Genomic DNA, 12,419 nt, shown 5'->3' on the forward strand with positions numbered 1-12,419 from the left:
TGTTGCATGCGTCGAGCTGTCATCCCAGAAACTTGATTCACAGCATACCCTTTGGCGAGCTGCTGCGCGCAAAGAGGAACTGTGGAACTGACACAGACTTCCACAAAGAAATGGATATCATGAAGAAGAGGTTCAGAGAGAGGGGCTATTCGGCCAAAGTGGTCGAACAAGCCTGTAACAAAGTCAGAGACGTAGAGAGAAGAGATCTTCTCACATCCAAACAACCTAGCGAAAGTGAAGAGGGACCTCTTAGATTTATTACCACGTACTCAGACCAAACATGGCAGGTCAGAAGAAGTCTGAAGAAATTTTGGCATGTACTCCAGCTAGATGAAACACTCAAAAAGGCTGTGGGAAATCAACCCATGATTACCTACAGGAAATGTCCAGCTCTTAAAGACGTGCTATGTAGCAACATGGTAAAAGACAAGGAAGATACCAGGAAGGTAGAAGGTTTCTTTACCTGTCGCTCATGCAAAGCTTGCAAGAACAGTGTCAATAGAAAAGAAATAACTTTGTCAAAAAATAACAAACCCTTCAGGATTGCTAAACACTTGACATGTAAATCTGATTACTGTGTCTATGCTTTGCAATGTCCCTGTCCTTTGACATACATTGGCAGCACGATACATCCCTGCAAAAAACGTGTGTTAGAACACATGCGGGCTATAACGAATGAGGACAAAAATTATCCAATTGCCAAACACTTCAAGGACTTGCACGGTAAAAATCTAAGTGTATTCAAGTTTTGTGCATTAGACAGAGTCCCACCGTCAGAACGGGGCGGTGACAGACTGAGACAACTACGCCAGCTTGAATCCAGGTTCATAATAAAATATGACACTGTACATCCGCTGGGGTTGAACAAGGATGAGGAGTTATCAGTTCACCTAATTTAATTGATTAATGAGTCCATGCAATGTATTCACCATACTGATGATACTCCAGTCATGTAATCCCTTAAAAACATGATTCTGAAGCTGTCTTGGATGTTTGACTATTTAAGTATATTTTAAAGTGATCATGTGATTTTTATGTTTGTAGGAGACAGATATGTCGCCACTCAGGGATGATGCTACACCATTGGCTGCTGCTGAGTGATTTAATTGGATGGAATTACAGGACTATACATTTTGTATCAAAAATCTTTTTGGAATTTAACCTGGTGTTGAAATTTCAAGACATTGAGACCAAACTGGAATGATGCGGTCATGCCCACTGGGGCGGAATTGACATGTATTATGCTTTATGCTTTTTGTATCTGATCATTGGTACATTTGCCCACTGGGGCTCAATCTTGAGAAACGTTTAGTTACTCTTTTCGTTTTAAAAAGGGTTTCACCTTTGATTAATTTGTAACATAATGATTTATATGTTACACCAAGTATGGTCCTTACACAGTATCTCTGTATAAATGTACAAATGTATATGTTATTTGTGTCCAATTACCCATTCAAATATGGCCGCCACAACTGGGGTTGTACTGACACTGATGTGAGGACAGGTAGTCCTACGTTTATGTTTATATAATTTCTTTACTTTAAAAATGAAACTGTTTGTAAACACCGTTACCCGTGACCAAGGTGCGGCTGCACCGAAACGCGTCGGGTGTTGTTTGGCACTCTGTGTGTGAATAAATAACACGCTATCAAGGACCTGGGCTCGAGTCAACTTTGTGAGTGTAAAGTTGTTTCTCTGCATATATATATATATATATATATATATATATATATATCTATGACAGCGCCCCGGTACACGCTCCGGGCGCGCAGAAAGCGGATTGGTTCTTGGGTGTCTGTAAACATTCGAAACAGTCCGGAGCGGCCGCCATCTTGTGTCTCGGTAGGATTGAGACACAAGAGGTGGCCAAAACAAAGGGGGAAATGACCATAAGGGGGCAGGGTAGACCCCCCCTGATCCCCTAGGTTTGATGTGGGGGCTATAAAAAGGCCTCGCGGGGCAAAAAATATATTTTTTGTTTTTTTTTATTGTCGCGGAGGGAGCGCCCGGTACGCGTACCGGGGAGCGCACAACAGAGAAAAAAGAATGCCAGAGTTTAACATTTTTGCCAATATTTTATAAATGGGAGGTAGTTCTGAAAAGAACTTTTTTTAAATTCTTTTTGTTGTTTTATATTTTTTTTATTATTTTTCTGAACTTTATTTTTTTGAACAATTTTATATTTTTGGGGGGTTTTTTAAGGGAACAAACAAAAAACGGGGAATTGGAAATGGCTCAACAGGAGCAAAAAAAAAAAGAAAAGAATTACTGTTTTCTTTCCTTGCTGCATTGGTGGTGGTCTACAGCATTATTTATTAAGGTGACGCTAAGTTCACCATACCATAATGTTTTGTCAAAGAAAATGCAAAGAAATTTGAGCTTGCCAAATTTTGGCTGAATATTTAGCACCACTTGGCGTTCTTAAGGACCAGAAAGTGAGGGTACAGAAGAGGAAGTGCTGCCCACAGGGGGTGGGTTGTTCCGAAGTTCATGGACTTCAGCCTGGGCAAAATTATTGGGATGCCACCTCTCCATGTGGCGGATCATGGTAAAATTACCAAAAGAATATTTCTTTGAGGGATTGCCCCTGGAGAGAACTTTGTCACAAATAAGACAGGTGACTTTGGGGGCGTTCACCTTTTTTTGGTCATCTGGAAAAGAAAAAAATTGCCAAATGAAGTGCACTTTAACGTGCCTTTGTCTTGGTTCTTCAGGGAGGAAGCGCCTTCGTTGTTGATCCTCCTCCTCTTCTTCCTCCTCCTCCTCTTCTTCTTCTTCTTCTTGTCCTCCAAGAAACTGTGGTGGTGGACCTTCTTTTCTTGGTGGTGGGGGTGTACCAGCTGCAGCAACAAGTGATGCCATTGTTTCCTCCAAAATAGCTCTTGCTCTCTCAATGAAGAAAGTAAGAATGAGGAAAAAAGGAGGGGGCTTTCATTATTTGGAGAAAAAAAAATGATGAGAACCAATGAAAAGTGTTATTTTCAAGTCACATGACCCGATGCGATTACGTTACGCGCTCCGGCGCGCTTACGTTACGCGCTCCGGGCCGCGCCGCGGAGCGCTTCCGGGTGCGTTTACGCTCGTCATAAAACACATCGAGCGGCTACACGATACGTCACGCTTATGCGACGCGTCACTACGCTTTCCGGGGCGCTCACCGGGGCGCGCACCGGGAGCGATCCAAGACAAAAAATATATATATATATATATATTTAAAAAAATTAAAAATTGTAAGGACTGGTAGCCCGATGTGCGTTTGCTATGTCTCAAGATATATGCTCCAGTTGTTTTTAAGAAAATTAACTTTAAAAAAATATATATTGGGCTACTTTGGGCTTTATATATGTTAGAGCCCAAATGTAGCCCAAAATGTAGACCAATGTAGCCCAAAGATGGCCACCAGAGACAAATAAATACAAATGTAGCCCAAATATCAGCCAGATGTAGCGCAACTATAGCCCAATGATAGTATGTACCAGAGTGTTCTAAAGAACAACTAGAGCGCTACAGTCTTACTTATAAAGTGAGACTTTTAGTTAGGAATTAGCATTAAAAAAACCTTTGAAATTCACTGAAAAAAACATAGGTTTCACACCAGTTATAGTTAGGAATTAGCATTTAAAAAACCTATTAAATTCAATGAAAAAACCATAGGTTTCACACCAGTTATAGTTACCTGGAAATTTTACTGACATAAAACCATTGAAATTCCCACGTTATAGTTAGTTGGACACACTATAACTTGCGCGTGTAATGCACTGCTGATGAAATCACATATTACATGCATCACTCCTGACATCACTGATGACACCATCCTTGTGACAGAGACTGACCTCCTTTCACTGTAAAGTAATCCTTGAAACACATATTCAAAATAGAAACTAACATTTTCAAAAAAGTGGAGATACCTATACCAGTTACAACAACCAATTCAGTAATTCCACCATTTACATACACATCTACTCATTCACCAACAGTTCTATATAGTCAGTCATGCATATACTCCCTCATCATATGTAGTGAGACACCTATACATCCGTTAACACACCGACAGTCTTCCATAAGTTGCTCACACACATATTCACACATGCAAATATAATATTGAACATCCATTTTTTTGCATAAACAGCTATACACACACTACCACCTTACTTCTAAGGAAACTTACACATACTTACTCTCTTAAACAATCACTTATAGAAACACATACTTATTTAAACAAGAACTCTTTCAATCTCTGACTCTCACATATACTCACTTATATACACCAATACTCACATATACTAGATTAAAACATATGTAGTTACTGATAAAGACACTAGTAAGACAGTCATTCACTTACTAACACATACATATACACACTCATTCACCCATACAGTCCGGCACATATGCTGTCTTCAAAACACATACAAACAGTGAGTCAGTCATTGATGCATCTGTGTGCTAAGTAACACCCCCACCAACTCATAGACACTTATATTGATACTAAAAGAAAATCTAATAACCCATATAAACACACATGTAGCTACCCACCAACCCATGCACCCACTTATACACAAAGTAAAACACTGATACAAACATTTAAATATTTAAACAATACTCGCTAATATATGTATTCACAACGATACACTTAATAAGCCAGTTAACCAATAATTTTTTTTTAAAACATCCAGTAAGACACTTATTTAAACATTTATTCTTCCTTTGACCTTTACATATACATATATAAAACATGTTTATTTTTAGAAAGGCACACATTCACTGGATGGTGTTATCAGTGATGACATGAGTGATGTCACTGACCATGTCATGAGTGATGTAATATGTGATGTCATCAGCACTGCATTACACGCGCAAGTTATAGTGAGTCCAACTAACTATAACATGGAAATTTCAATGGTTTTATGTCAGTAAAATTTCCAGGTAACTATAACTGGTGTGAAACCTATGGTTTTTTCATTGAATATATATATATATATATATATATATACACATACACACACACACACACACACACACACACACACACCCACACATACACAGAGATTAGGACCATACAGAGTGGTTTTATTCACTGTATAGACACGTGCCAGCTGATTTACACTGGACCAGTCATCTCTACCTAAGCTGAAGCTTAGGTTTTCGCTTGCACTTTAGCTGTAATATATTTTCTGGTAGGAATTAACAAATACAAATTTATTCCGGAATTGTCTCATGTTTTGTAAAAAAAACTGCAGTCTGCTCGGCTTAAAACAAAACAACAACAAAAACAGAGAACACCATCCGTGCTTAAAAGATCTAGCCATGGTTATCTACCTCCAGAGAACTAAATGTGTCAAGGGAGGGAACATTTTACAAGAATCACATCACAAGGATATGTAAAGGGGGTGATCATGAAATAGGAAGGGCCAACCGTTGGCTGCCTGACATATTTACTCGTAATTGCAGAGTGCTTTCAAACTACACAGTGATTTGTATGGCCCATGCAACTTCACTGGGGCTTCGGCTTCCGGCAGGCCTCTCACACATGAAAAAGGTAAGCAAACGCCAGTGTGATTCATCAGAGGTTTAATACAAGGCATCAGGTGCCTGAGCTCACACATTCCAGTGAGTCATGCTTCCGAAAATGTTTGTCAATAAACACAGAGAATTAAACACATGTGAAATCTGGAAGCCACAGTGCAAATGGAAGTTGAGCATTTCACACTCCAATTAATCCTTCATTTTCACACACAATAGTTTATTTACATTATCATCACACCTACTCCTGTGTGTGGTTCATGTGGACTGAAGCTGAGCCCTGAAGTGTTTATCTTCGGCAGTATCAGACGAGAGAGGGCTATGTGCGGTCCCATCTCTACAAGCTCAGTGTATTTTGGTGAGTTACACAAGTGCAATTACAAATTAAGTCACTCAGATCTCAAATTCCACCTCCGAAGCGAGATACCAAATCTGAGATTTCAGAGAAGCAAGAACGCTGATCTCTGTTCTGAAATAGGAAGAATCTCAACTGAGGGTTCTCTGAAAGATACATTTCCAATTCTGCTTTGAGAGGACCATTCTGTGTTCCAGGTTCTCAATTTACATCTGCAATACCGTCGCAAGGTATCTTGGTACAGGTTCTCAGAGTGGAGATCTCTAGCCCAGAATGTAGAGATGGGTATCTCCAAATCTAGGCTCTAGGTGAGATGTCTAAAACAGAACCTCACTTAGGCAAGGCCACTAGTCCCATCACTCAGTGAGGCAAGACCTCTAATGATAGCTCTACATACTCAGTTTGCTAGTGTGCTTTACAAGTACTCATTCACTCACTCAAATCACTGACTGAGGCACAATATCAAATCCCATGCCCCAGAGAGGTAATATTTAGATCCCAGCTCAAAAGAGACCAGATCTCTAGTTAAATCTCTCAGAGAGGCGAGTTTCTAAGATTCTCTATGAGCTGAGATCTCTAAACTCAAATTTGACAAAGGTGGGACTGATAATCCCAGCACTTTGTAAAGCAAAATAATCCTAGCGCTGAAAGCACACTCCGTTCCGTCTGCTATAGAAGTCCAATCTCTCATTTACACACTAAAGATATCTAATCCCAGGCCTAAGAGAAGGACGATGTAAAAAGCCAGCGCCAAAGAAGAGCAGCTCCCTAAACCCAACTCTTAGAGGGGTGAGTTCTCCAAGCAAGGCTCCGGGAAAGGAAACCGCTCTAGCGGGCAGTGGCAGGTGATTTCTAGTTGCAGCTATCACATGGGAAATCTCTAACCTAGGCTCCAAGTGAGACATGATCTCCAACAGCATCGCAAGAGAGACAATCTCAGATCTCAGCTCTAAAAGGGATGGGTGTCATCTCCACTCTAAAATCAAACCGCTCTAATCCCTGCTCTGAGAAAGGTGGTTCAATCGCTCGTCTACGGTCTAAGAGAGGAGCGATCTGTAGTCTCAGTGTTGAGAGGTAGGGTCTTTGATACTAGAGGAGTCATTTAGACCTCGGAGAACGGGTTACTTCATCACAACTGGGACGGATACCATGTCCGCCGAAATATAAATCCCATTATATGCTATAGGATTTATATTTCAGCGGACGGGACATCCGTCAACGTTCTGATGGAGTAACATGTCCACCAAGATCTAATTCAGGGCCTAGGTGAGAAAGGGGTGCTCTTGAATGTTAGCTGTTGTCATCTTTCACCCCGGTTCGCAGAGGGGAGCGCAGTAGTAGCAGCACTGACGAAGGTGAAGTCTAAAATGCCAGCTCTAAGATAGAGGAAGCCTCATAACCAGTGACCTAGGTTTCAACAGCTATACCACCTAATCCATACAATGAAAGGAGGCACGTTATCGGTAGCCCATGCTCTAAAACCAGAAATAGGAGGTTCTTAACAGCATGTTTAACAGGGTTAACTCTTGGAACTTGGTATCTGGGGGGGAATACGATCCATCAGAGAGAAAAAGAGTAAATCCTAGCTCTGAGAAGTAATAACACAAACCCCCTGTGGGACTAATGCCAATGCGGAACACGTTAAGAGCTCATGCCTAGGAATGAGAAGTCTAGGATCAAAATTAAGACGTGAGAGAAGAGATATTGGAGCAGCCCAGCCCCTTGAATCTAGTCAGGCCTCTAAAATATAGAAATTAAATAAATTACTTCTAAAAGCAGGTAATAAAACTTATTTAGGCAAATAAAAAATATGATGTAAACACATAGGTACCTCTGTTGCGATATAGTCTGTTTGTAGATATTAAGGCACATAAATAGCATTATGCGTTTTTACCCAAAACGTCTTCAGATCATAACGACGCATATCCCTATGTGACAATTGTCAAAATTACCGGAACTTTAACAGATCTAAAGAAGAGTGAAGGCGCCAGCTGGAGGTAGAGCCTACTTAACCTTGATATCTTATATTCAGTTCCGAGTCATAAAAGGAGGACACCTCTATATTTATCTGACACATATTCTTCAAGTTTTATGACCTTGCAGCATTAATCTAGAACTGTGCTCCGATTACCAGCTGCGCCAAGTACAAACAGGAGTCTGGGGCTCTCCTCTTAGCTCTGGGACAGAAGGTAGTTCACACCCAACAGGCAGGTGACTTTAAAGATATCCCTAGAATTATGAAAAAGGAAGGAGACCATGCTACCCAGAGAGGCCACCTGGACACTGTCCCCAGCTTTGTTCGAGAGAGGTTATCTCACACCACCCAGACATACAGTCTGGCCCCTGTATCCAGCTCTGAGACAGAAGAGAACTCAAGCCTGGCAGAAGACCACACAGCATCAATCCCAAGTTCTGTGAGAGAAAGAAATGCCACCTGGCCTCTATCCCTAGGTCTGCTCCTGCAAAACAGACCTCTCAGTTAGGCCACCAGGCCTTTGTCCCTGGCTGTGGGAGAAAGAGGTCACCTGAAGTCTGCCACATAGGCCACCTGGCTTCTGTCCCCATCTCCATCAGATCGTAAATCATTCAAGCCTAACAAACAGGACTCTGGGACTGGAAGATGGTGCTGCAGTGCTCCAATCCTTATTCTCTGAGAGAAATTGAAGATAAGGCCTAGAAGATAGGAATCCTGTGCTCCAATTCTTGCTATAAGGTACTTGTGATCTCAGAAGAAATAGGGGATACTTATGGGATCTGATCTTGGCAATAAAACCAAGATAAGATCATAACAATCGCTACAAAACCCTAGGCGTTCAATGGAGTCTCTACGAAACATGCGAGCTTGGAAGAAAAAGTGGGGACCAAGCTCTTATTACAGTTCTGAGACAGACTACATAAGAAGTCAAGGGCCTTGGAGTCTAACCCAAGCCAGCTCTCTAAGAGGGAGATGAGATTTCTGTTCTAGCAAGTATGGTTCATAGGCTCCGACTCAGGTCTTTGAAACACGGAAGCTCACTTCTGAGAAAGTGTAGAAATCAAACCTAGAAGATATGCTTGGGAGCCAAGGCTTAGACCTTTGAAGTTAAGTGCCGAAGGACTTGCCAACTGTACACAAAGAGTCAAGTCCGCCACACTACAGGCTAGATGTACAAGTATTCACTTTAGTGAGTCACAAATTGCACCGAATTGCGACTTGCAATTTGCGACTCGCTAAAGTGAATGTACAACAGTGTCTCAGACACAGTTTGTGATTCCCAATGGGGTCGCAAATTGCATGCTTCATCAATATTTATGAGCCAAGTGCAATTTGCGACTACATTGGGAATGGCTAGCCCTCACAGGGATGGTGGCCCGCTGGGGTGAGCAGACCACTAGGTCTGTGACTGCTTTTTGAATAAATACGTTTTTTTCCCCAAATGCAGCCCATTTTCCTTCCAAAAAAACGGGATGCATTTTGAAAAGAAAAAGGAAACTTTTCAGTTTCATTTTTTAAGGGCAGGCTGTGGTCCCTGGGACCACTGCCTGCTGTTAAAAACATTTTTGGCACCCATCCACAAAAGAGAAGGGGTCCCCAGAGAACCTCTTCCCATTTGTGAGTGGCTTACCACCTACTTGAAGCAGATGGTAAACTGCAAGTGTTTGGCAACCGCAAATGCATTCGCAAAACAATCATACATTGCCGTGAGATTCACTATTAGGAAGGGATGCCCTTGGAACACCCCTTCCTAATAGCGGGTCGCAAACCATATTTTAAGAATCAGTAATAAGTTACTGACTCGCAAAATATGGTTTGTGCATGGGGCAGACCGAATTCTGCAGGCGCCAAGGGGCCGAATTCCCGTTTGCACCTGCAAAAACGGTCGTACATCTGCCTCATACATCTTAGCCTAAACAGAACTCTGTAGTAGAGTCGGGGATCTCAGACAATTAACATAAAGCATTCTGTAAGGCCTATGACCACACTTCAAATGTCCATCTTCTCATTCGGTCTGTCCTCGTGTCTTTATTCATTTCAAATGCCTCCTCCCAGCCCAGCTGGCTCACAGCAGAGCAATCATGTCCAAGACACAGTGGGTGCCAATTCCATCAAATGCAGCTGGATCATGAGGCCCTCTCCAGCATTTAGAGTTGTGTGCATATACACATGTGCGAAGGTTAAACTAACAGTCTTTGTCATTAGGAGTTGGTTATCCACTGAGTGTTAGTATCTCCAAGCAAAGCCAGGTACATTGCATATATGCAAGGATGAGAAGGGCGCCCTTTCCTGATCAGGGCTTGGTATGGTAAACCTCTGTGCTGATTAAAACAGACTTTAGGTTTTCCGTATAATTTCTGTACTCTACTGCTAAAACCGCACCTTGTTTACAAAGTGTGGTAGCAAGGCCACTACAAGTAAAATATCGTCCTTGAAGCAGTGTTATTCCCACATTTGGAGAACGGAAGTGTTAGATGCAAGAATACTACTAATGCAAGACACCTAAACAGTGCTTGGTCGGTTCTTCGCGGAGACTCCAGGCTTTGCTTATTGTGGAGATGGAAGTTCAAGTATTAAAAATGCACCTCAGTTACAGCCTCTATGGCATGTTGCTATGCTTTCTTGATCAGGGTATGTATGCTCAGCACATTTACTGTCCTGTGGGATACCGGGGCCATCCAGTGCTGCTGGGCATGGAAGGCTGCAGCGGATATCCAGGGGAAGGGCCTGGATACTGGGGATAGGGAGGCTGCGGGGGGCCGGGGTATCTCTGCATCTGTGGCTGAGTGGGATACGGGCACTGAGACTGGCTGGCTGGGGAGTATGTTGGATAGGGAGGCTGACCACTAGTAGGACACTGGGGATACCCAGGACCCGGACCTCCTGGTGGAGGATAACCCGGCCCTCCTACCCGAGGGTATGAATAACTGGAGGCCACAGGTGGAGAGTAGCCGGGTACTGGGTGGCCTACAGTGTAACTCGAAGCCCCAGGATGAGGATAGGAGAAGTTGGAACCCCCTGGTCGAGGGTGGCCTACAGCCGGAGGAGTCCCCTGAGGAAATGTTCTTTGAGGGCTTGACTGTGAGCTTTGTGGCCCCATATATCCTGGAAACACAGCTGGAACCAAGTTCCCATGAGCAATTGGTCCTGTAGGCATTGGTTGATCCTGGAGAGGGGGGCTTGGGGAGTACGGTAAAGCGAAGGGGGGAGATGAACGGCTGGCAGGTGGCCCTTGAATTGTTAGTGGTTCCACCAACGGTGGCCCTGGGGCTGGATGGATGAAAGGCTGGGTCTGGCTTTCCGACTGCTGCATACTGGGCTGGGCTCCTGTGTCCCGCATCTTCAACAGCTCTTGAAGCTTTTCAACTCTGACTCGACGTTGGTGGGACAGTCGTCTCTTAGAAGAGAAATCCTCCAGAAATGACTCTAGAGAGACGAGGCCTTCTAGAAACTTCTCCGCCATTTCCTACAACAAGAAACATCACAATAAGGAATGGCTAACATGGTAGTCAGAGTTCAAGAAAATACAGAACTGCTAGCATATAGCAAATTCGATCAAAACATTTGATGATAAACTGTGATGAAACTAACAGCAGGTGAACTCTGACACCAGCCCCACACTACTAAAACAAACACCGTCAGTCCAAGAAGAAATGTTTACAGGTTAGACTCAACAAAATTAAACATGGAAGTAATTACTCAGATTCTACAATGTGGCATCGCAATTGCAAATTCAGTACCTCAAAAGGAAGATTTACTAAAACCTAAAGTCAGAACCTGCATTTTTTAGTTAACTTTACATTTCATAGGGAAAAGGATTCTATTTAACAGCATTTAAAAAAAAAACTTTATCAGCGTAATTTCTTACGGTATAATTCCCAGTTTTTCCACTTGACCGCTAAAATCATAGTATTGCGTCAGTGATGATTGATAGCGATTCTCATTGTATGACAAAGGTAGGGGTAAAATGTCTGACTCTGGTGCGAGGTACACTGAGTCTGGAAGAGTAGATGCATATGTATTGAAGTGTTGTAAAGAATCGGATTTCAAGAAAATGAAAGGAAGAGAACTGAGGATGCAGGAAATTTTGGAAAGGGAGGTGGGTTTAAGGGAGGGAGCAGTCTTGCAAAGGTATAGTGGCCAGGAATGGGGGTGGTTTAGTGGGACAGCACCAACAATGGGCATAAGTCTTAATCCCAAGCAAGCAATGTGTGTGCAGAATCAAGCGGTCAATGACATGGGTAAAAGCAGACACCACACAATAAGATTGTAAAGCATACCATTACACTAAATGAGGGAAAGGTTCCCAAGATACATAAAGTTAGGCTGGTGCCACTGGTATTAAGAAAGAAGCTGAAGCAAGAGCTAGTACAGTTATTTCTTGGCTATTGCGGGTATAACAGAAATCATAGACGCTGGGAGTGCATGGCTGCAAGTCCTCTGGCGTTGAAGGTTTGAGCCAAATAAGATGGGTAAATATGAGACACCTTAATCAATTCATGCAGCTGTATCCCCTACTGAACATCAATACGTTATTTGGAATATGAGGCGAGTGCATTTTCAACTTCT

General features: G+C 42.5%; 1 protein-coding gene across 1 annotated transcript in view; it reads right to left on the reverse strand.

Annotated features, from left to right (window-relative positions):
- Positions 1 to 9,852: 9,852 nt before the first annotated feature.
- The window catches only part of VPS37C (VPS37C subunit of ESCRT-I), a 67,049-nt gene continuing 64,482 nt past the window's right edge, over positions 9,853 to 12,419 (reverse strand). The window contains exon 6 of the mRNA XM_086953339.1: positions 9,853 to 11,316. Coding sequence (XP_086809465.1) covers positions 10,501 to 11,316 — 816 coding nt within the window. The 3' untranslated portion in view covers positions 9,853 to 10,500. The remainder of the gene's footprint in view (positions 11,317 to 12,419) is intronic.

Source organism: Lissotriton vulgaris, chromosome 1_2, assembly GCF_964263255.1.
Source record: "Lissotriton vulgaris chromosome 1_2, aLisVul1.2, whole genome shotgun sequence".
In the NCBI taxonomy this organism is placed as follows: domain Eukaryota; kingdom Metazoa; phylum Chordata; class Amphibia; order Caudata; family Salamandridae; genus Lissotriton; species Lissotriton vulgaris.